At 47.1% G+C, this 23,904-nt stretch overlaps 1 protein-coding gene across 4 annotated transcripts; it reads right to left on the bottom strand.

Moving 5' to 3' along the window:
* Positions 1 to 898: 898 nt before the first annotated feature.
* EXOC7 (exocyst complex component 7) lies at positions 899 to 22,663 on the bottom strand. Of its 4 annotated transcripts, XM_027873240.1 has the most exons (20): positions 22,484 to 22,663; positions 22,214 to 22,279; positions 18,760 to 18,944; positions 18,402 to 18,507; positions 15,965 to 16,187; positions 15,553 to 15,720; positions 12,081 to 12,173; positions 11,042 to 11,110; positions 9,743 to 9,888; positions 9,276 to 9,428; positions 7,849 to 7,947; positions 7,315 to 7,377; positions 6,826 to 6,892; positions 5,162 to 5,227; positions 4,698 to 4,818; positions 4,300 to 4,395; positions 3,283 to 3,346; positions 1,626 to 1,667; positions 1,379 to 1,512; positions 899 to 1,087 (listed from the first exon to the last, which is right to left on the bottom strand). In XM_027873240.1, the coding sequence occupies exons 1-20, from the start codon at positions 22,541 to 22,543 to the stop codon at positions 985 to 987; spliced, it is 2,124 nt and encodes a 707-aa protein (XP_027729041.1). In that variant the 5' UTR covers positions 22,544 to 22,663; the 3' UTR covers positions 899 to 984. The 4 variants fall into 4 exon arrangements, with proteins under 4 accessions (XP_027729041.1, XP_027729042.1, XP_027729043.1 ...); XM_027873241.1 differs by lacking the exon at positions 11,042 to 11,110; XM_027873242.1 differs by lacking the exon at positions 12,081 to 12,173 and having other exon boundaries at positions 22,484 to 22,662.
* Between the last annotated feature and the right edge of the window lie 1,241 nt (positions 22,664 to 23,904).

Below are 23,904 nucleotides of genomic sequence, written 5' to 3'. Positions count from 1 at the left end.
ACTGGGCCTTTTGTGAACTCTTGAAATCTCAGCTTCTGTGGCTTCTTTTGTCTAGACTCCTCTCTCCCCAAAGGAGAGCTCTCCTAGTGTGGTCACATTAACCTTGGGATCCTTGCTATGCCTGACCATTCTTCCCACCCTCACCTCCTCACCCCCTGTGCCCAATCTGCCCGGGTTGTCTGCCTGATCCTGAAACTTGGGGTATTTACATTATGTCAACGAGAAGAACACCATGCACAATGAGAAGTTCAGTCCATAAAGTACATGGGGAACAACTATATGGAATGCAGGGTTGGGGAGAAGTAAGGGTTCTTTTTATGTCCTCCTGCTAGGGGGAAAGCAGTACGGTACTGACAGACAGCATGAAGGGATGATTCCTCTAATGTCCCAGGGTGCCTATGGCAACTAAAGGTAATTCGAGGAGAACGGAGAAGCAGAGAGTGAAGATGGTACCTGCCACCTCTTCATGCCTATTGCTAAGGAGAAGGAAAAGGTGGAGAGCTCCTTCTGATCTAAGGGCTGTGGAGGGCCTCAGCTTGGGATCATGACCCTTTTGTTTCCACTAAATGCTCTTGACTCAGCTCCAGGAGAGGACAACTGGGCAGGATGACCTTGGTTCTACCCCTCAGCCACACAGACACCAAGAGTCTGAGAGCTGAGAAGAGGATCAGAACCCTTAGCTCAGGGATTCTACCTAAGTCAGTGGGAGATGGGCCATTCTGCTGCCCTTTGTCTGCCTTCTTCCCTCCTTCCCCCAGAGACAGTTACAGTACCAAGTTGGGAAGAGAGGGGTCATGGACCCAATGAAAGCAGGGCTGTCAGAAGGAAGAAGAGTTGGAGAATAAGATCTCTAGAGAGAGGTCCCTGCCCCAAAGGACTTCAAACTCACTCAGCCAAAGAGCAGTGTGAACCCTGGTTTATCTGTCTGATAAATGGGGTGAGGCCTGCTGGGGGCCACAGAGATGCCACAGTGATCCGGCAGAATCAGGCGGATGTGTCAAACAGGCGCTCGATCATATCCTCCACCTGCTCCACGCGGTACTTGATGTACTTCTCAGGATTCTTGGTGAAGGGTATGCTGGCATACCTGTCCAGGCATAGGATAATCAAGAAGGGAAAGGGCAGCTGTAGAGTTCCACCCCCTAGTCTAGGATTTTAGGATTCCCTGCTGGGAATTTCCGGGTTTGGGGTTCAGCATGGTGGCGTGCTCACCACATGCCCCAGGGCGGAAGGTAGAGACACTGGTTTTCCAATCCCAGCCCGTCTCCCTATTTATTCCCTTTGCTGGGGACACAAGCCGGATGGGCTAAGCAAGAATCTTCACAAAGATTCGGCTAGGAAGGTTGGGGGCTGGGGGGAGGAAAAAAAGAGGACCTACCTGTGCAGGAAGGCCCCGTAGTTCTCCTTGACAATGTGCTTTTGAGCCTGGCGGATCTTGTCCCTCTGCTCAGTGTCCGGGATGGCCCAGGCCTTCTGGATCTTGCAGAGCTCCTCAAGGCCATCATTGAAGCCCTTCAGGGAATGTGGGTAGAGAGGAGTCAGCTGCGAAAGGGGACAATGGCCCAGGGGCTCCAGTTCACATAGCAGCACCGGCAGAGGAAGAAGAGGGCTGTGTTACGGCTCACCTTAAAGCGCTCCTTGATCATCTGCCGCTCCTTGTCCCGGAGCTAGGGACAGAGAGAAGAGAGAAGACAGATGAGCCTGTTCCACTCTGAAAACAGATCATTTTCCCTGTCCTGTAGGATCGCTCCCAAAATGATCGCTCCACCAGCTTCCCTTCTTGGTCCAAGTTTCCATCCTGATGAAAACTCTTAGGGCCCATTACTTAGTCATAACTTATAGCAATGAAAACAAAGGATACATCAGGAAACATGTCGTCCTGTGACAGTCACCCAGGCACCTTTCGTTCTGGTCTGGTACATGCCATAGGACGTGTGAAGTCCAACCAGGCACTGGCCGGCTCTGCCAGAACTAGAGATCGACCGGAGTGCATCCTAAACATTGGGGACCGCATTGTTTTATTCTTAGGAGCAAACAAAGAGAGCTGGTACCACTTGAAATGCACTAATCTTTGCTTCAAACATCTCTGATAACGGTATGACATCCAAACTACATAGAGCACCAACACAAATATATAAGACCAGGAGTCTTCTCCTTGGGTAAGTGGTCAAGCAATACATACAATTCTCAAAAGAATAGCTGCAAATGACTGGCATAGGAAAGGTTGTTCCAAATCACTAATAAGAAATGTAAATCAAAATAACTGAAGTTTTGCTTCACACCCAGCAAACTGGCAAATATGACAAAAGATGGGAATAGTCAATGTTGGAGGGGTTGTGGAGACAGGCATACTAAAGCAATTGCAGGTGGACCTGTAAATTAATATAACCATTCTGGAGTTTGGAAAGTCACTAAAATATCCACTCCGGAAGTCCAATTGCTAAGCAGAGACCCAGGAAGGTCAAAGACAGAAAATATTTAGAGCGGCATTTTTTTGTAACAGCAAAGTACTGGAAACAAAGTAGATGCTCATCAACTGGGGAATAAAGAAACAAATTGTGTTACATAAATAAAATGGAACATTATTGTACTGAAAGCAAAAACAAACATGATGAATAGAGAGGAGCGTGCACGGGTGCAGAGTGAGATGAGCAGGGAAACCATCTACACAAGGCGCATGACAATGTAAGTGGAAAGTGCAAGACAAACCCAACCAAGCAAAATGATCAAGGTGATGTGTGGCCGAGCAGAAGTAGGGAACCACCGGGATGGAACACTGCATGTACAGTCAGGCACTGCTTTTTTTCCCCTCCTCCTTTTTTATTGTTTATTACAAGCAATGGCTCTCTGGGCAGGGAAGCTGGGAAGGTATATTTGTAAATGAAGGTGATTGTGAAGGCATACAGTCAAAAGATAGCAATAACAAATTTAAAAGAAACAAAAATAAATGAAAATGTACCAATCCAGGTTAAGCAGACCCTAGGCATCTCTGAATATACCACAATGTGAGTCAAATAAGGGTTGGTATAATTCCTCTGCTCAGTGGCCATACCTAGGGTGGCACTGGTCACTCAGGCTGCTTCTAGGTACCCTTCCCAGAATTCTTTCTGGGAGAAACAGTCCAGTATGACCAGACAGCCTCAATCACATGCCCATTTTACTCTCAAGCTTGGAGGTGGAGACAAAAATAATCCCTCTTTCTGAGTTTCTGTGCAGAGACAAGAAGGTGTCATATCAGCTGAACGTGACCTCTGAACAGCATACATTTTCTGTCCTATTTACCTTGACTCCTGGTTGGAATACAGGTAAGTTCTTTTCAGAAATGTAGTCAGTCACCTTTAGCCAGCTGCCAAGACACAAGAGCAAGAATATAAGAGCAAGAGAAGGGTATGGCGAAACATACTCACAGCCCTTAATCTCTTTCTTCCTCTAGAACAGGTGTGTGTGGGGAGAGATAAGGGTAGGAGTGGATAGGAGGGAGAATGGTCTCTTTTCATTCTTTCTTTTCTCTAATCTTGGGTCAAACTAAACCAAAAAGCAATTTTTTGGGGGGAGGGGGGTTTCCCCATGTAATTATAAAGAACAAGGAACATAAAATGCTCAACAGATACTACAGAATACAATTCTAAATGACAACCAATTAAAGTAGAGAGATACACAAGATTGGACAGAAGAGAAAGAGAAGATGGAAAGGGAAAAAGAGACCTACAGAAAAGGTCAAAGAGGAAGGAGACACAGAATTAGGGAAGAGAATGAGATAGAGGCTCAGAAGATTCTTTGACCCATCCTTTGTCTTTCTCATCTTTCCCATCCTGTGCGTGTGTTTCTCTACCTTAGTTATCTCTAAAATGTACAGTATATGAGCTCTAATATGAACTGTATATGAATAAACTTTTTGCCACACTTCATTAGTCACTTGGCCTGTAAATTAATCCAACCCTCTAAAATTCTAATTAGCTGATTTATTTCTGTTTACAGAACTACTTCAACCACTCTTATTCTTAAATAAGGTTCAGCTCTGAATAGAATAACCAAAATATATTAGTCCATTTGGCTACAGAGGGAAAATGATCCTTGAGGTTCAGCATCAGTGGTCAAGCCAGTATCACCCCCAAAGTGGGATGAAACCAAACAATGAGTAAGACAGAGATGAGAGGCCCCACCCTAGGGTGGCCATCGTTTTCCCACATGCTGCCCTAGGATAAAAGCTGAATAGGGAGCACAAGGAATCGTGGGAGAGGACAGCACAAAACAGGGGGATGGGGTGGAGTAGGGAGTAGGGGACCCAACTCGTCTGACCTGCGCTGGTACGTCTGGATCTGCTGTTCAATGTGATCTCGATACAAGCGCTCAGCTGTCTTCTGGGTCACTGCCACCAGGTGGATGAGTTCAGACCTTTGGAACAAAGGGGGAAAGGGGCTGCTTTAGCTGCTGCCCCATGAAGCCTTGTCACAACGGTCAGCTGAAGTCAACTTTGGGGACCCAGTACAGAATTTAAGAGAAAAAGTCTTCAACACAGTCGGCTCTGTCCAGTAGACACTTCTCCTTCTCACTTGTATATACAGTAAAGAAGGCTTCAAAAACCTTAGTTAAAGGAGAAGAAAAAACTCAGGAAGATAAGGGACCAGCTATGAGAACATGGAGAAGGACAGAGCCATGTGAGTGATGCCTGGGACTGGGGGTGGTGACACACTTACTTCTCCAGGGACTTGAGGATGTAGTTGTAGTTATTGTGCAGGAAAATGGCCCTTAGAGCTGGGTCCTCATACACCTTAGACTTGCTGAGCAAGTTCAGCTGCAGGTTACCGAGAACTTTACCTGCACAGAAAGGGATGGGGCCAAGCTTGGGAGGCCTGTCTAGTAGCAAGTCAAGGGACCCACAAACCAAACCCTGGCCCATAATTCCCCAGCAGGGTCAGAGGCTACCAGGGCCCTGTTCCCTGTCACATCTCAGATGTTGCTATACTGAGTATCGTGACCCAGGGACTTGAGGCTTCAAGACCTATCTGGCTTCCTTTAGGCCTTGGAATCAGAAGTCAGGGTGCAACCCTCTTTATAGGGGCTGTGCGAACAGGTAAAGAGTATACAAGGGAAGGAGAGGCCTGTGAGGCCAAGGGCCCAGCAGCTGCTGCGAGCTGGGAGGGTCAGACAGAACACTCACAGATATAGGTGCTTAGTAGTCGCTTGTTGAATTCAGAGTTATAGCTGGTGGCAGAGGAACTTGTCTCTGTAAGAAGAAAAGCCTTGGACAAGTTATCCTGATGGAGAGCAGAGAACAGAGCTGTCTGGCTTGCCAAACAACGGACCTGCCAGTTTGCAAGGGCCAGGGAAGAACTTCAAAGAAAGGGAGACATCAAGCCAATCCAACTTTCTCCTGCCAAGCTGGGCCCTTCATCAGGGAAAGTGGGGAAAAGACCTGAGCCCCAGGAACAGGTAAGCTAGTACCTCCGGAGAATGTGTAAGTGCAAATGCTGGCAAAGCAGGGATATGAAAATAACTTCAGACCACACCCCTCCTCTGGGCAAAGTTGGTAAGACCCACTCAACCCACTAGTCTTGGATCCCAATGGGAAGATCGAGGAGCAGACTGCTTACGGCCTCCCCACTGTGCCTTCCTCATAGCCCCTCTTCATCCAACCCCTCTTGCAGACATTATAGGGTCCAGGGGACAGGAGGAGAGTAGGGGAAGGAAGTGGTGAGGCCACAGGCAGATTGGAATGTGGGTGCAGTTACTGAGCAGGGGAAAGACAGCAAGGTTGCTATCAGGATGAGCTCCAACCCAAACCAACTATGAAAGAAGGAACCGACGTCTAGAACTTCCCATGAAGAGACTAAGAGCCTCCCCCTTCAACTTCCACCCTCAACCTCAATAACCACCCCAAACTCTGTCCTGTTGATCAATTCAGAATTCCAACTGCTCCTACAGGGAGGAGAAGTGATGAGGAGCCAGATCCCCACTGCTTACCTCGGGGGTCTAAAGGAATATTGTATGTGTCCCCAAGGACTACGGAGTTAGAGGCAGAGCAGACAGAAAAAGGAGGCAAAGGAGAAAAGAGAGAGGGAAAACAGAAAGATGCAAAGTGCAAAAAAATAGGTTAGAAACAGCAATCTCATCCAGAAGCAAGCAGACATTCATCACCCCAAGAAAGCCTGAGCACACACAGGTCAGAATGAGCTCTCTGCAACCCAGGGAATAAAATGGAACTTTGCACATCTCCATTCCCTAAGAGGGAGAATAGAGGGACACCTGGGGGACACGCTCACCAGGCTCTGATGACCTCCCAAAAGCTCTCCCCCTCCACCTCTCCCCTCCCCCACTGCCTCCCAAGCCCTGGGCCTGTCATGACAGGTCTTTAGCCTGGTTCTGGCTTGGAGAACCTGGAAATAGATGCTGAGGATGCCCATGTCCTTAGACACTGCAAAGACAAGCTGTCTGAAGCTGTTGTAAGCAGAACAGGTGGACAAAACAGAGGGAAAAGTAAGGAGAAGAGGTGGAAAAACATGGAGGCAGGTGGGACCACATGAAACCCTCCTAGGGACATGTGACTGTTAGCCAAGAAAGTTAAAGGAGTGTCAAGACAAGACAGGACACTTAGTCACACCTCTCTGTCCACAATCTCCCACGCTCTTCTGGATTCGAAATCCCTATTAGAATCGCTTGACTGGGCCTCTCAGAATTTTTCATATTAATGTAGCTATAGAGAAAACATTCCCCTTGCCCTTTCCCTCCACCCAGAGTTGCCTAGGCCTAGAGATGAAAGCTCCCTGGTGGCCAGAGAGAGGTGTGACCAACCGGAAGGCTGTGAATGAGGAGTGAGAATGGTACCTTGTGAGGCCAGCATGGCACCAGCTGTTTCCTGGAAGTCTAGAAGCTGCTGAAGGAAGAGGATGGCCTAAGTGGAGAGAGAATGGGGTCAGAAATAAAAAGTTGGACAAATAGGTTTCAAAATCCCAGCTGGCTATCTACTTCATCCCCCTATGCCCAGGAGAAGGGCAGTTACTGCCCCCCTCACAAGACTAACCAGGATGAGTATTGGCATAAGCCTATAAAGCCCAGGGTCCCTCCTCCCTTGAGAAAGGCATAGGCTGCAGATTTAAATGATGCACTCTGTGACTCGCCATGCAAAGGGACACTGTCCGTTTAAGGGCTGTAAGAACTACTGCTGCCCATCCCCAACCCTGCCCAACACTTAGGAGGCACAAAGGCAGGACCCTCCAAGCCAAATGTTCAGGATGCCCTAGGATTAGACTCGGCCTTGATGTTTCTTACAATACATTCATTCCCAATCACAAAAGTCTTCCCAGCAGCACCTACGTTGCTTGTGAGCTCGTGCACAGTGCCATCCTTGGGCATATTGTACTCCTTGTCTGGGTCATTCTGTGGAAAAAAGAATGCCACCACACAATTACAAGAGTGACTGAAGAGGCCTCTTTGGATGGCTTCCCATAGCGGTTTTCTACCTTGGAGGTCTCTCCCTCCCCCTCCCACTTCCTGGGGCCTTCTGGCAGATGTTGACTAGGCCTGCAGGAGCTGGGGAAGTCCACCTCAATTCTTCAAGCTGAGGCCCCAAAGCCATAACAAGGAAAAAAGGCAGGGAAATGGTAGACAAGCACTTCCTAGTCCCAAAAGGGATCTGGAAGCCAGTCCTGAGAAAAAAAGGAAAGCACGTGGTGGTATGTTCCAAACTGGTAGCACATTACCCCATCTCCCTCTGCCTTCCCCTAATTCTGTAACCCTATTTCTCCTGCAACTCTGAGCTCAGCTGAACTGTCTCCATACCAGGTCATTCAGATGTCCTTAGCCAACTCCCCTCTCATGGCTTCTGCCCTGGTCCAGAAGAAAAGGTACCTTGATGTTATCAGCAAAGTCCTCCAGGGCTTTGGCACCAGTGGTCTCCATGGAGGTAATGAGTCCTGGCAGCTTGTTCTTGGTGCTGGCAGCTGTGCCCTATGGGGATACTCCGGACAATTGGAAAGAGCCCACTGCCCTCCAGCAGCTGACACACCTCCTTCCCTCCCAGAAGTTCTCTGGAGGCCTGGCCCAGCAGGAGACTCCCAGCTCCACCCTCACTCCCTCTGGGCCAGGAAGGCATATGCACTTGTCCTCTCCGCACTGACAACAGGCTACCTGCTCCCACCTGCCCAGGGCCATGCGGAAGATGGGTGGGGGCTGGTCCCTAGCTGGAAAGCAGAAAAGTGGAATGGAGAATGGGGAAAAGGTTAGCTTGGTAGAATGACAAGAATGCTAGATTTAGAATCAGAAGACCTGGGTTCAAATCCCAGCTCTGTCACTCAAGTAATGGTATTACCTTGGACAAGTTAACCACTCTGAGCCTCAGATTCCTCATCTGTAAAATGGGGTAGTAAAACTTTTGCTACTTGCCCTTAGAGAGCTGTTGGGAGGATCAAATGATGACATCTATAAGATGCTTTTTTTTTTTTTAATAAACCTCCAAGTTCTAACTGCTATAACAAACATTTATTATGTGTCCATGTGCCAGGCACTGTGCTAGGCTCTAGGGATACAAAGATTAAAAAGAAAATAGTCCCTGCCCTCGAGAAGCTTATATTCTATTGGGGTGGGGAAAAACATGTGCAGACACAAGTCAATGCAAAAAATACATAAAATGAATACAAAGTTTTTTTGTGGGATGTGGGGATGGGAGAGGAGTGCTAACAAATGGTGGATCAGGAAAGGCCTCACAGCAGAGCAGGGACACACATGACCAAAAGAAGAGATTCCAAGGGCAACTTCTTATACCTTCCTCCCCTTCACATCCTCTTTGATCTGGTGATGATGATCCTGGCTCTTCCTCACACAGGACACTCCCTCTACTGACCTGAGTGTTTTCCCTGGCTGTTCCCCATCCTCATCTCTATCTCCAGGAAGGCCTCCCTGGCTTTCTTCAGGTCTCAGCTAAAGCCCCATCTTCTGCAAGAAGCCTTTCCCAGCCCTCCTTAATGTTAGTGCCTTCCTTCTGAGATGACCCCCAACTCATCCTGTATTATCTTGTTTGTATACAGTTGTTTTCATGTTGAGTTACCCATTAGACTGTGAGCTCCTTGACAGCTGGGACTGGGTTTTTGTTTTTTTTTTTGCCTTTCTTTGTCTCCCCAGACTAGCACACAGTAGGCACTTAATATATGCTTGCTGACTTGGCTTACAGATTTGTATGGAGGAGGCTTAAGGGAAAAGAAATATGGGGAAGGCAAAGCTGAGGCTGAATGTTAATATCCCCGCCTTTCTTGCTTCATAATCATCTCCTTGCCACATACCTGGAGTACTTGATCAAACTCAGGCTTGGTTTGCTTGAGGTGTCGGAGGATGGGGAAGACTGTGAGTACAGCTGAGTAGTCATGTCGGATGATAGCCTTGCGGGCAACTGACACAATGTTCTCCCCCTCCATCATTAGTCCATCCAACGCGTCCTAAGAGGAAGGGGTCAGAGGGAGGCAATTCAGCAGAGCTCAGTGGAGGAAAGACAGGCCTCTAGGTGGAAAGGAGATGAAGGGGAAAGTGGGAGGTGGGGCATGTTCTATGGGGGGGGCTGGGTGAAATACTTTCAAGACATGGAAAGTACGGAAAACAACACAGGTTTTCTGGGGGCTCAATGATGGCTGGGTAAAGAGGGCTATCCCATTACAAGTTTCAGAAAATCTAGACATGGCTCTGACTATAAGCAGGCATGAATGAGACTGGTGAGCAGGGGCCCAGAGAATTCATGTAGAAGCAAAACTAGGACCTGGATAAGGGAGTCAAAGGTCTTTTTTTGATGGTGCTCAGGAATGATATCCGTCAGCAGCTGGTACTCGCTCTGTGCCAACTTGACAAAGGCACTGACGCAGTGGATGTAGGCATCAATTTCCATATCCAGCATATCATCCCTCCCTGTGGGGATAGCATGATCCCTGAGCCATGGGCTTGGGAAGCAACTTCACTCCCAGCCCAGTGTTAACTCTGGAGTGTGAGTTACCCCCCAGGCCTTCTGCCTCCTGCCCAGACCAGCAACATGGAGAGTGGAGACAGCTTGCCCCCTGTATCTGGAAAATATGTGGGTACTGGGTGTAAGGGAACAAAAAGAAAATGGGGAGCCTCACTCTCTCCTGTTAACTCTGACCACAGAATGAAGTGTGTATACCCAGAACATCTACATCCCTTACAGGTGCAGGGAGGAAGAAATCCCTTAATCTCCTTTCTCAGAAAGGCTAGGCTAGGTCCTACCCAGCTGCCAAGTGCTAAGGACCATGAGTAGTCTTGGCCAGGAGGAAGTCCTAGTGTATAGTAGGGTGGCAACATTCACTATAGGAGAACTGAACACAGCTCCATTTTCCTACTGAAAAAATGGTGTTTCCTTTCATAGGCTGATCCCCTTACAGCAGAGTTATCAGTGGAACGAGCTTTAGGGAGAACCCTGGCATGGCTCCCCCTAGCAACACTACTAGGAGGGATGGAGACAGTGGCAAACACATTGCCCCCAATGAGCTAAGTGGCCTGGCGGCCAAAACTTGAGAAAATACATTAGCTCTGCCCTCCATCCAAATATGATGGAGAGGGAGGGATCCCTTGAAGCCAGCACCCCAAGGGAGAAGATAAGGGGTCCCAATATTAGCAGCCAGCAAGAGTATTCTCATAGGCAAAAGCAACAACAACATGGCCTGGGAGAAGCCCTGGGCACTCAGAGCTGGGAAGGGGAGGCAGAAGTCCATGGGATTCAGGACTGGGGCTGCTGCCAGAGCCGAGGGGCTATGGTCTGGTGGAGAGCACTGTCATCCTCCTCTGTTCCTGCTGCCCAGCCTCCCTGCAGCTCTGGCTTCTTCTCCATCTCCATCCCTGGTCACTGAGAAGTGTCTTTCCACTCTCCTGAGGCAGCGGTACCCCCATCTGGAGGGTGGCAAACAAGAACTACAGCCAAAGAGAGAGGATAATGTAGGACAGTGGCCAAAAAAGCCAAGGGGTTCAGCCGAGATGTTGGCCCCGTAGTGGGAGATGCTGCAAAGGAAGCCGTCGGCAGCTGGTTACGGGGTTATGCCACAGTACTCACCGGCCAGTGGCCCGTGCTTGTCGTTCAGGGCCTCGGACAGATGCTTAACTCGGAAATCATGCTCGTGACCTAGCGAGATGTTGGCCGCACAAACACAAGCAGCGGTTTATCCAGGGGACTGAGTGGGCTGTCTCTTAGGGGTAGGAACCCCTCAGTCTCCAGCAGAGTAACACTTGATGGGGGGATGGGGAATAGGGAGACTTGGGAGAAGGCTCTGAGCCCCTCCTATGTCTCAAATTGCCATTGGAACAGCCTTTTCAAGCCTGACTAGCAGTGCCCCATGGAAGCCCCTCTAATAGTTACATCTTTCCCATTTCACTCCGAGCCTGGAGGCTAAGAGGGAAAATCCGAGCATGAGGAAAAAGGAGACTAGAGAAGCTAGAGGCACTCTGACTCCCCTGAGCCTCAGTGAACGTCTTCATCTCTACCCTCCAGTGAGAGAAAACTTCTCTGCTATCCAATAATGATGCTACTGGTTCCAAGAGGCACAAAAGCCTTCTTGGTGTCACCCTGGCAGAGGTGATCCCCACTTTGAGGACAGAGTCTGTTCCGCTAAGAGCAGCTAACCAGGTGGAAGTGGGGAGTGGTCTGTCCAGGGGTCTGGTCATATCCATTTTTGTTTACCATTCACTTCCCAAAGGGGTCTGGGGTAGTTTAGTGCTGCACTGTCAATCTGAATGTGAAAGGGCTGCTCCACTGGCAGAGAACTTTTTCTTGAGTTCAAACAGAAGGAAACAGGAACAGACAGGGAGGGAAGGAACAGGGTGTCCTCCGGGAGGGCAGAGCTGCCGTCAGCCAGACAGGTCTAGACCAAGCATCGGGAAAAATGCCACCATGCCAGCTGAAGCCAGTGTAATGCCAGTAGACTGTAATTCCCCCCCATGTTCCCCTCTTATCACAGCTACAGAAAGAAGGGTTACCTCCACAGCCCAGGGAAGGGTTGGGGGCCCCAGAATGGTCGGAGGCTCTGCCCTACCAAATGAATAGGATACACAGTGAAGGAATGGGTGGAAAAGAGACGGAAATACAGGGTGATTACCTTCCAGAGGAATGAGGTTAGAACCCCCCTTTTTCCCATCTAGACCATGCTGAGAATACTGTTTCAGAAGGTTCTGAGCCTTACGAATCGTCCCTGTCACCAGAGCCACACAGAGAGGAGACAAGAAGACCTAGGAAATGAGTGAGAGAAAACAGCAGCAGCCCTCCACCAGTCCCAAAGGCCCACAACACCCAGCCTGACAACAGTAAGCATGCCCAGAGTGCCCCTGCCACTTCCCAGGGTGGCACCTGTGGCTTAGGGGTGTGAGATAAGGGAAAGGAAACACTTTGTCCCAAAGTCAAGTCCCTGAAATCTTAGGAGCAGAAATTATTTAAAGTGTTCCTTGATCCCAGATCCTCCTGAAACTGGGTAAATCTTAGGAGGCAAAGCAGGTGAGGGAGAGACTCTGGGCAGAGTCCCATCACGAGAGGCAGAGAACAAGACTCCACTCACTGGGTGGCACTTCAACCAAAACAGGCATGGTGCCTGGAAGAGACAAGGTGCTACTGAGGAGCCTGACCTCCTGGCCGGCCGAAGTAGAGATAGTCAGCTGGAAAAGAGTCCGTCTGCTGGATCTGCCAGGGGAGGCCCTCCTGAAGATCCTGGATCAAGCTCTACTTGAAGCCAGCAGGCACATAGCTTAATCCCCATACTCTAGAGAGGGTTCTGTGAGCATGCTCAGTGCTAGTCCTCAAGATTCAAACAGAAAAAGGGAAGTGGAATCTAGGAGTTAGTGAAAAGGGTCCAAGCAACCTTGGGAGATGAAAGCCCAAGACTGAAGGCAGAGAGGCCCAAAGGCCATGGGCCTCCCTGGAGGAGCAAGTCACTGAAATCGCCCAAAGGAACTCGGAAAAAGCCTGGAAGCCAAGAGAGGACTAAACAGAAGCTACAACATGGGAAACAGAGAAAGGACTGAGAAGTGGGGTATACATTCTTGGCATGGGAAGAAAAAAAACACAACAGTTAGTGTCAGGTTAAAACAACACAAACAATATCATGAAGCCAGCAGTTTCCTGGGTCAGACATTGCTGTGTGAACAAGACACTCCAAAAAGAAAACTTTGGAAAAGTCAAACAAAATGTTTAAATGGACAAAGCAAACTGCTGAACAAAATGTGTACATGAGTAGGTGGGGAAGGAGAAAGGCTCAACTCTTATTTCTTTGAGATTTCTCTTCTTTCTCCCCTGGGGGACTCCTCTTCCTTCCTGCCAACCCTGACACTCTCTACTCTGGAATCAAAATGCTCACTGTAGCAGGCTCCTAGGTACCGGCCACTCTCCACTTCAGCGAGGTTTTGAACAGCTCAGCTTTTCCATGTATCTCAGCAATACATTTAGTTATTAAAAGACTAACTCTACTGTTCGTGCTCAGAATCTCTTGCCCTTGCCTCCTCCTTCTCCCAAACAAATAGTCACACTAGTCAGAATCAAATCCGGCACCCAGGAAAAAAACAACCAACTGGGAAATTAACTGATACATCAGCATGGACCAGGAAACCAGGATCTCACTAGAACATCTGCCAAGTCTATCAGGGCTACAAGAACAGCTGACCAGTTCCCTGTTCCAACTTCTCTTAACGCCAAGCAGACAGTTAGGTCCACAAGTGGTGGCGTCAGTGATTGTTCTGTGTCATGACCTTCCTAGTTCCCCTCCTCACAGTTTAGAACAATTCAGAGCTGCAGGATCTTCTGCAACCCTGGGATTCGGTAGCTGCCGGAATTCCACCTGAGGCCCCCTCGTGGCTCTTGGCCATTATCTAGAGTCTCTCCTCTCGTGCTTACAAGCTCAGAGCAGGTTATGTTCTCTCTGGCAGTGGGGTCAGGTCACTACTTCCTGAGAAAGTATGTCTCCAAAAAGGATGGAGAGCTGTCCACAATCAGCAAAATCAGGGTTCTAAGGGTCTGGCAAAGAATGAGAGAGCAAAATACACTGACGGGGGGAACAGGCAAAAGCCACAAGTGAAATAAAGGGCTGAGATTCCATATCCCCCAACGAAGTCTTTGTGGGGAAAAGAATGGAGATGTGACCTCTGAATGAGACACTTGGTTCCAATGCTGTCAGAGACATGGCTGCAATACCCTACCAGTACAGTTTTACTGTTTGCAGTAGGCACCCTGAGGGGGTTGGCCTGGGACAGTTATACGGGAGGGAGGGAGGGAAGCACGGACCTTCAGGCTTAGAGTACCAAGCTGTAGCTTCCTAATTCTTCCCGTCAGTTCCAGGGCCCAGATCCTGGGCATTGCCATGAGCCAGTTTACTTAGTTCAGACTCAACAGTAAGACATTGTAGAACTCTGGAGAAGAAGAGGAATAAGTGTCTTCTCTCTCTCAAGTGTGAGACCTGAGTTCCTCACACTCAGTATGGGCATAAGGTTGAAGATAAGGAATGAGACTGAAGGCTGGGTTGAACTCTTGGTCTAACCAACAAACCCTACAACACACAAAGCTATTGTGAAGGTAGCATTTTATAAAACTTAAAAGTACTATATAAACGGGAGGTATTGCTATCACTCCAAAATTTACTACTGTGAGAATGGTAAGAAGGACTCTGTGGAATTGCTAGGGGCTGATTTGACCATCTTGAATAGTCAACAGGGGCAGGAAATACAGAAATCTGGCTTCGTGGGCCCTGATGGTGCAGCAGAATCCTCCCTCTGAAATATCCCAGCCCCGCCGTGGGCTGTGTGTGAATAGCCTCTCACTCAAGGAAAAGCTTCCTGTGTCAGAAATGACAAGGCCTGGCAAGCTGTGGGCTGACACACAGAAGTACTGATTCCCAGGAATGTAGACTGCTTGGGACACAGGGATGATAAGGAGAAAAGGGAGGGAAAAAACAAAATAAAACCAAAAGAGTAAACTGATCACCCAAGATACTAGCAACTCCATGTGCTAGTCCTTACCCTAATAACTATCTTCCCCTAGAATACCTCAGGATGCAGCACTGACACTGAAATGAAACCCAAAGGTTAAACCCACTTCTTCCCCAAGGGGAACTCAGGATGCTCTGTTCCCAAGAGCACGTCCATGGAGCAATAGCTCCATAGATGTCCAGAGAGAACTGCCCAGCTTCAGAAATGAAAACATCTCTAAAAACACCAAGCAGATGATGGGTAAGGGAGAAGCAGGACGATGGCCCAATAACTAATGTTCTGTTCTATTCTCTTTCAGAGTTCCTAGGACTCCCTGGGTTCCCAGAGATCTTCCGACTTCCACTCTAAAGAAGTTTTATGTAAAACCAAGTACTTCTGTGGGAGGGAGGGGATGGCTTTCATCCTTTTGCTCCTTCTTAGGTGAACAGATACCTGCTTTTCTCCTCAGATACCTAGAAGCCACCACAAAGACAATCTCCCTAGAGATGTCATAGCAGCTAAGTCACCTCTACTAGCCAGCACCATTCCAGAAGGAATTCATATCCTGGCACAGTAGGGAAGTTGAGGGCTTGTCCTGTTAGATGAGTCACAATAGGGGCTCACCTGGCCGTTTGACTGGTTTTTTGGTGGGTGTGTCTTTCCTCTTATTGGGAATAGCAGGGGAATAGGGAACACCAGAAGAAGAGCTGCTTTTCCGAAAGTGCTCTTTCAGGCCCTTGATTGAGCGGTCCAGCTGACTGGAACGGATCTGATAGTAAACATTCATGAAATCTGAGGAGAGACAGAGCAAACAGAGGCATAGTGTTTAGGGACCCTGCTAAGGGTTTTTTCAAACAGCATCTGCCTGTCTTCCTGGCCAGATGGCCAAATCTCTCGAGGCCATCCTGCTGCCTTCTGCTTTTCAGATGGCCCACACAGCCCCAAGTACAGAGCCCAGTGATTTCAAAGCCCCCCCCCCCCACACACACACACCCCAAGAGCAGAAAGCTCTGCAGATCAGGACAGGCTCTCTCACCCTGGTTCCTCCCATATTCCACCAGCCAGCGGGAAATTCGAATCACATCATGGAGCACACTCTCAGAGAGATGCTCCAAGGCCACGTCCTCCTGAGCCTCCATGTCATCGTCCCCACTGATCAGGTCCAGAACGAGCACTGGGGAAACGACCTTACTGTGCCGAGTCATCAAACTTCGGAACTCGGACTCCAGGGACTCTTTTCCACGCTCAAAAAGGAACTTCTACAGGAAAGAGAATGTTTAATCCCCTATGGGTAAAGCCAGCTAATCTCATTTCTGTACTGAGGCCTTCACACAGGCCATTCATATTCCTTCCCCACCACTCTGCAAATCTAAGTCTCTCCCCCTCCTCCCACACTCTCACACTCACTGCAGAGAGTTTCAAATTGACTCAAATAAACCCACACCCAACCTGCCCAGATGACTCTGCCCTCTTTCATGGCTCGTCAGAGTTTCCATTCACATATAAAAGCCAGACATAGGAGGTACTCAATCTTCTCACTGCCTGGTGTTAAATTTATTTTCACCACCATGTTGTTTTACTCATATTCTTACAAATGGATAGATACTGTTTCCTGGGAAGCCCTCCTACCTGGACCAGAGAATCTTGGCCATGTGGTGGGGGTATCTACAAATATTGACTCCCTTCTCAGAACATGACATCTTGAATCCCCTTCCTCTTACTACTCCTACCCCTCCACCAAAACTACTACTGCAATACCTGAGTATCAGTATTGACAAAATCCTAAAAGACCTGGAGGAAGTTCCTCTTGACAGTGGTGTCAAATTCAAATAGAAACGGGATTCTGTGGCCATGTATTCATTGGAAAAAATACATGTTAGCATTATCTATTTTCTATCGTATTTTTATTTTGTTAAACATTTCCCAATTACATTTTAATCTGAGTTTTGTTTTTTTAGGGGGGACAAGTTTGACAGCTCTGCTCAACAGCATACACAAAGACTTTACAAAAAGTGGAAAAGACCCCAGGTTCAGAGCCAGAAGGGATCTCAGAGATTCACGGCTAGAATTGGGAAGAGGATGTATGTGTGTCTGTGAACTTGGATGAAAAAAAAAATTACATCTTTATTTTCACTAACCTCTAACTAAAATTTTGCAATTCCTTCAATTATAAATGGTAACAAAACATTTCAAGAGTGGGTTTTCTAGGGTTCATTAGACTAGGAGAAGAAAGTTAAGAACCCTTGAATAAGTCCAAATCTCCCCTCATTTGATTGATAAGCATACTAAAGTGCAGAAAAGTTAAATGACTTAACCAAAGTCACACAGATAGAAAATAACAAAGCCAGGATTAGAACCCAGGTCTCCTGAGTTCAAATCCATGTTCTTTCAGGGACAAAAATCATTCAGAAGACATGGAGGTTGTGATCTGTACCCTGGGAGGGAAAGCCTACAATGATAAAACTAGGGATCTTTAGAAGGAAGCTCCATCAGCTTGCCATCACCTCTAGGTACAGTATTCTACACACTGTGATCAACATGCTCTTGACTGGCATTTAAAATTTTTATTTACTTCTGCATCTGATATCCTAGTTTCTCATGAAGGAACTTCCTGTCTGGGAAGAGAAGATACAGTTCCGTAGTCCTAGCTTCTCGGTCTATTGTACTTTTTTAAGGAAAAAAAATGACATGGGGTTGGGGCGAGAAGAATCAACATTGATGAAAATAGGGATATATCTAAATAGCAAAGTAAACAGCTCAACAGCAGGGACAAGCTACACAGTTCTGCAATTCCTAATTATGGGTTTTAAGGTCTTCCCTCAACATGTTACGTTCTGTAGCTGGCTCATACCTTCTCTCTGTGCTGGTCGAGCTTTAAAACCACTCACTGTCTCATCAACAAACTCATCCTTATCAATTTCTGAGTCTTTGCTCAGCACTTAGCACAGTACCTAGCATGTTGTTGGTGATCAATGAACATATGCTGAATGAATATTGACACCATTTATAGGCAGCACAGTGTAGTGGATAGATTGATGCATTTGGAGTCAGGAAGATCTGGGTTCAAGTGCTGTCTTAGGCACTTACTAGCTTTATGACTTTAGGTGAGCCATTTGGACCTGCTTCCTCACCTATAAAATGAGGGGATGGACTAAATGACCTTAAAGTTACTTTGTGGCCCTATGATCCTCTGACCACTAATTAATGCTTTCTAAAATGCTATTTTCACTCTTTTCTACAGTCTATACTTTCTGGGCCACACCAATCATTTTCCACTTGGGTATAACCTGGCACACCTAAATTAGTGATAAACAGGTTCAAATGTTGGTAGTTATGCTGGCTCTGGATGGGAACAGCTGGGCATGACTCACGAGATTCTCCATATTTTATCATAAATCCTCAAAAGCAAGGATTATTTCTTCTCATATTTCTTGAACAATACTAGTGTACTGAGCAAAGAGAAGCCCCCTTACCACACGGTTCAGCTCTGGGCTGTCAGGGTTGTTGTCCTGAAAGTACTCCACTGCCTTCTGGATTTTGGCCATGCATCCCAGGTACTCCTCCAGCCTTCCTGTGGGGCTATAACAGAAAAGGGCCCTGGTCAGCTGGGAAGGGCAGCTATGAACACATCACAACACTTAGCCGTCCATGATACTCAGGAGTTCCTGCAACAAACCAGGGAGGCCTGTGCTCTGCTGGGTTTAAGAGGAAGGGGATTCAAGATGTCATGTTCTGAGAAGGGAATCAATATTTGTAGATACCCCCCACCACATGGCCGAGATTCTCTGGTCCAGGTAGGAATAACAGTGTGGAAAGCTGGGCTTCGCTCACCCTTCCCTAATTATCTTTTCCGTGTCACTGGCCACATGGTAATAGCTGATGACATGGTCTAGACAGGACAGGGTCTTCTCCACATTCTCTTGCAATCGCTGTAGGTTCTCTGTTTGCTTATGCACAGGGATGATGGAGTTCTCTAGCTTCATAAGCCGGCTCTCAAAAGACGATAGGATTGAAACCTGCAAGAAAGGGGGAAACTTGGAGCCTGATCATGGCTTACAGTGCTTTAAAGTTTATACAGCACTTTCCTCACAACAACCCCAGGAGGTTGGCAATACAAGTATTAGCAGACTGGCTTGAGTTAAGACCACAGACAATAGGAGGGCAATCTAGTGGAAAAAATGCTGAATTTGGAACCATAAGATTTAAGTTTGAAACCCAGCTCTCTGTGACCTTGGACAAAGACCTACTTCACTTTTCTACAAAATGAGGGGATTGGACTCGATAATCTCTAAGATCTCCTCTAGCTCTAAATCCTTTATAGTTTTTAGGGCTCTCTCACAGTTTCCCTTCCCTAATTTAAGATCTCTATTTCCTTCTTCTTTACCTACAGCATCTGTTTCAGTAAAAACAAGCCCAACTCCTTTATATACTCTTTATTCTCTTTAAGCACCTGCAGAAGCTGTTTCCTATTCCTGGAATAACTTCTCTTCCACCCTTTAAACTCACTTTAATTTTCCCTCCTCTATGAGGCCTGTTTGGATTAAATAGAAGATTGCCCCATAAAACATTTGCTCCAGATGTCCTGGTAATCCTTCAAAACCCACTCTCTGCCTCTACTTATGTGAAATATGTACGTCTGTACGTATGTGTATAGGAATAAGTCAAGTCAGTCAAAAAACATTTATTAGGTGTCTACTATGTATATGCCAGGCATGGGAAGACCAATGTGAGGAAATTCCCTCTACCAATATAGATCAGTATCTTTTCTGCAACTTACAGTCTTAAGAGAGTTGTCTAGAACAGGGCTTCTTAAACTTTCCCCACTCTTGACCCCTTTTCTGTTTAGGCAGAGTTCCTTGGTGTTCATGGCCTGAAGGCATGCGCATTGCAAAGTGTACATGCTTTGTGTTCAGAACCAAGGCTGCAGTGAAGTTCTTCTATGAAACATGGTCAAACAGTGCTGGAAACACTTCAGATTCATTACAAGGTTGATTTTTAATTAGTTTTCAGTAGTTTCGAATTCAGAAACCCTGTACTATTATCAAATTTTTCACAATCCAATATGGGGTCGTGACCCACAGTTTAAGAAGTGCTGAGGTTGAGTGACTTGCAATGCATTACAGGTCTTCTCAGTTTCAATCCCAGCTCTCTATCCATCACACTCCACTGCCTCTTGTTAGACATGTGTATGGTTATTATAAGTAACTACATACATACGGATATTTTTTCACTAAAGCTCTGCTCCAATGCTTCATCATGCTGCGTTGGGAACCCTGGAATCCTGATGTCTGTTGGAATGAAAAGCAACCTCTGGTAGGTTCCACCAGTTGGGACACTGAACCAGTGACAAAATGTCATCTGAGAACCAGTCTAGTTAAGTTCAGAGAAGCTCATCACCAAATGCTTGGTTATTGGGAGATGAGTTTTTTGGCCCTAGAAACTCATGAAACCCTAGCAGGGGATGATGAGGTTGTGATTTGCACAGATTGCTCACACCGATGAAAGCAAGGTTCTTCTCTTTCCTTCTTAATCTGCCTCCCCAAACTTCCCTACTTTGGTTGAAAGGCCAGCCAGGCTCCCAGTTACACAGGATTGTAACTTTGGGGTTATCCTGGACTTTTCCCTCTCCCTCCTCATCTCCTTCCCCACAAATTTTAAATTTTCCATAGTCTATCTTGTAACTTTGTAACTTCATTTCATATTATTTCCCCTTCACACATTTATATTCTTAGCATGCTAGACCATTCCCTGGCGTAGCAAGTGCTTAATAAGTGCATTGCCTACCTTAATTAGGTATTCCACACTTTGTCTCCATGCATTTGCACAAGCCATGCCTCATACCTAGTATGTACTTCCTCTTCAACTCTGACTCTCAAAATTCATCTTCCCTCAAAGGTCCGCTCAGTGCCTTTTCCCCCATGAAGCTTCTTTTCATTTCTCCAACTGTCAATAGGTAGTCTCTTCAAATATCTTTTATCTATACATATTCCATCACTTGGTAGCTTGTTTTTCTTTTTTTAGGTTATATATGTACAATCAAGTTAAGCATATTTCCACATTAGTCATGTTATAAAAGAAGAATCAGAACAAAAGCAAAAACCCACAAAAAGAAAAAAAAACCTGAAAATAGTATGCTTCCATCTGCATTCAGACTCCACCGTTCTTTTTCTGGTTGTGCTTAGCCTTTTCCATCACAAGTCTTTTGGAACTGTCTTGGATCATTGTATTGACGAGTAGAGCTAAGTCTATCATAGTTAATCATTGCACAATGCTGCTGCTGCTATATAGAGTGTTCTCCTGGCTCTGCTCACTTCATTCAGCATCAGTTCACCTAAATCTTTCTAGGTTTTTCTGAAATGCACCTGCTCGTCGTTTCTTACAGCCACTTGGTAGCTTCTTGAAGGCAGGCAGTTTCCCTTAGTTTTTGTATCTTCACTACCTAGCAGAGATCCTTGTACACAATGAGTGTCTAAACTAAAATTTGGAGGTAGAGAACTATATATTCACTGCTTTTACATACATATTGTGCCTTTATTACCATCCTCTTGCTGAAGTGTGTATCAGTATATGTATACAATCATAGATAAATCTATTCATTCTTGTGCCCATCTTGTTTCCTTTTTAGAAAACAAGCTCACTGAGGGTGGAAGCCACCTCTTCTCCACATTCTATAACTCTTGGTACAAAGTGTAACGTGCAGGTGGATGCCCAATCAATGTTTATTCAGGATACCTGACAAAGAACTAGTAAGGAAAACATCACCTAAGAAAGAGTAACCAGTTTCTGGGTCCTAACTCAAGAGGTGCAGCAGGTGGGAGGGGTTGGGTAAACTGAAAACTCTGCAACCAGACAGCGGTGGTACCAAGCCCAACAGAACCGAAAATGAAAAAAAATTACAGAATCAGAGAATGATGCAATTATACGGAGCACAGAATGCCAAAACTGCCAGGGGCTTTAGAGATCAACGAGTCCAACCCCCTCAAGTTATTGATGGGGAAACTGAGGCCACATAAACACCCCTGGGCGATATAATCCACCAGCTTCTCTGTAATCACATATACTTTATTTTATCCTATATATATATTTGTTTGCACGATGTGTCTCGCATTAGATTGTAAGCTCCTCAAGGGCAGGCACTGTCTTTGGCCTCTTTCTGCATCCCCAGCGTTTAGCATGGTGCCTGGCACATAGCAGATGCTTGAAAAAGGCTCGTTGGGTGGCTGCCTGGACAGGGTCGGGGGGCCATAGCCTTTGGGGTACCTCCAGGGCCGCTTCACACACTCACCATGTTCTTGGTGAGCTGGTCGCTCTTCTCCAGGCTGTCTCGGATGAAGGAGAGCGTCTCCTCCTCCTGGTGGGATGGACGGGTGGGTATTAGTCACCCCGCGGAGTGGGCAGGCGGGGCCGGGGAGAACAGGAAAGGAGAAGAGGAGAGTCCACCACTCCCGCCCGCCTCCCATCCCCTTCCTTCTCCCCGGGATCTTCCCCACCTCCGCGCCCCCCAATCCTTCCTCCACCCCCCATACCGTCCTTCCTCCCGTCACCTCGGCCTCACCTGCTTCAATTTGTCCTCTATCTCCCGCCGCCGCACGGACGCCTCCTGTGGGGGAATCATTGCCGCTCCGGGCGGCACCGGCCTCGGAGATCCCCGATCCCCGCCGGTCTGCGCCCCTCACTCCATCGGCCCTTTCCGGAGCGGTCCTCTTCGGCCACCGTCTCGGGCACACCCACTTCCGTCCGTCGTCCGCGGCTTGCCTGCCCACTGTGTAGAAGATGGCGCTGAGACGGCGCATGCGCGCACTCCCCCCCCGCCCTGCCTCGCTCAGATGGCGCATGCGCACAATCCTCTCTCCTGGGGAAGTCAGTTTGGGTGGTAGGCGTGGTTAAGTGTGGTTCCCGGGAAGTGGGGACATAAAAATAGTTTCTCCTATCAGGGAAGCCCTCTTTCGAAAGGAAAAACATCTTTGCATAAAATACCTCTGATAAGGTTTTAATATCCAAGATCTTTTGAGAACTAACACAAATCTATGTAGACTGCAGGTGTCGCCGTGCAGGGTAGAGTTTGGCTGAGGAGGACTTTCCCCCTCCCAACAGAAGGAGACGGGGCAGAATCTCTCGGCAGTCTCGGCCCCTGCCCTTGAGGCTGGGCTTGGGGGTGGAGCCTTCCCTTTGGCCATCTCCCTTGGGTATCCCCGGTGGGGGTCAGGGTGTTTCTGAAGGTGGCAATTAACCTCAGCCGCTTGAGTTCTTGTTAGTGAACCAGCCTGCTGCAGGCATTGACTTGCAGAAGCAAAATCAAAGTCTTGATCCAGTTTACACTCTTGTCTTTGGGAAGTTAGCTTTTTCTAACCTTTTAAAATACAGATTATTAATCAAAAACTTAACGGTTCACCAAGAGCCCATACCACCTCTGGTCACCAGAGCAAAGAAGCATCGGTTTATAAAAATCTATGTATTCAGGAAGTCACAAATAATCTTTGATTTATAAAAACCATGTATTCAGGTAGCTACTGCTAGTTCCCTCATTTGTACTCTCTCTAGATGCAGTCAATATACAGACAATGCAATACAGAGCTTTAATGATGGACCGTAAGCCTTAAGTAAATAAAGAGAAAGGAAATTAGAATAAGAAATTTAAAAAGAATGACAATAAATGATTTTTTTTACAGTGTCTATTAGCATAGCTAGCGCAAGGAGACAAAGTAGAGGAGGGGAAATTTAAACTTTTTGGCACTTTTCTGCAGTTCTTAAAGGATTTTTTGGTTGCTTCTCTCCTTGGTCTTTTGAACACCCATCCCAATGGTCCTCTTGGCTGGGAGAGTGGAGGGAGAATGTCAACATCTCCATTAATGGCCCTGCTCAGCTCTTTAAAGTCCCTTTTGGAGAGCAGTTTCAACATCGCAGGTCAGCATTTTGTTTTTGTTCAATAATGGGGTTTTTTTTGGTTTGTTTTTTTACTTTTTGTGATCCCATTTG

Source organism: Vombatus ursinus, unplaced genomic scaffold (assembly GCF_900497805.2).
Source record: "Vombatus ursinus unplaced genomic scaffold, bare-nosed wombat genome assembly UNPS02014801.1, whole genome shotgun sequence".
Taxonomy (NCBI): domain Eukaryota; kingdom Metazoa; phylum Chordata; class Mammalia; order Diprotodontia; family Vombatidae; genus Vombatus; species Vombatus ursinus.
This window is presented reverse-complemented; position numbering and strand designations above follow the sequence as displayed.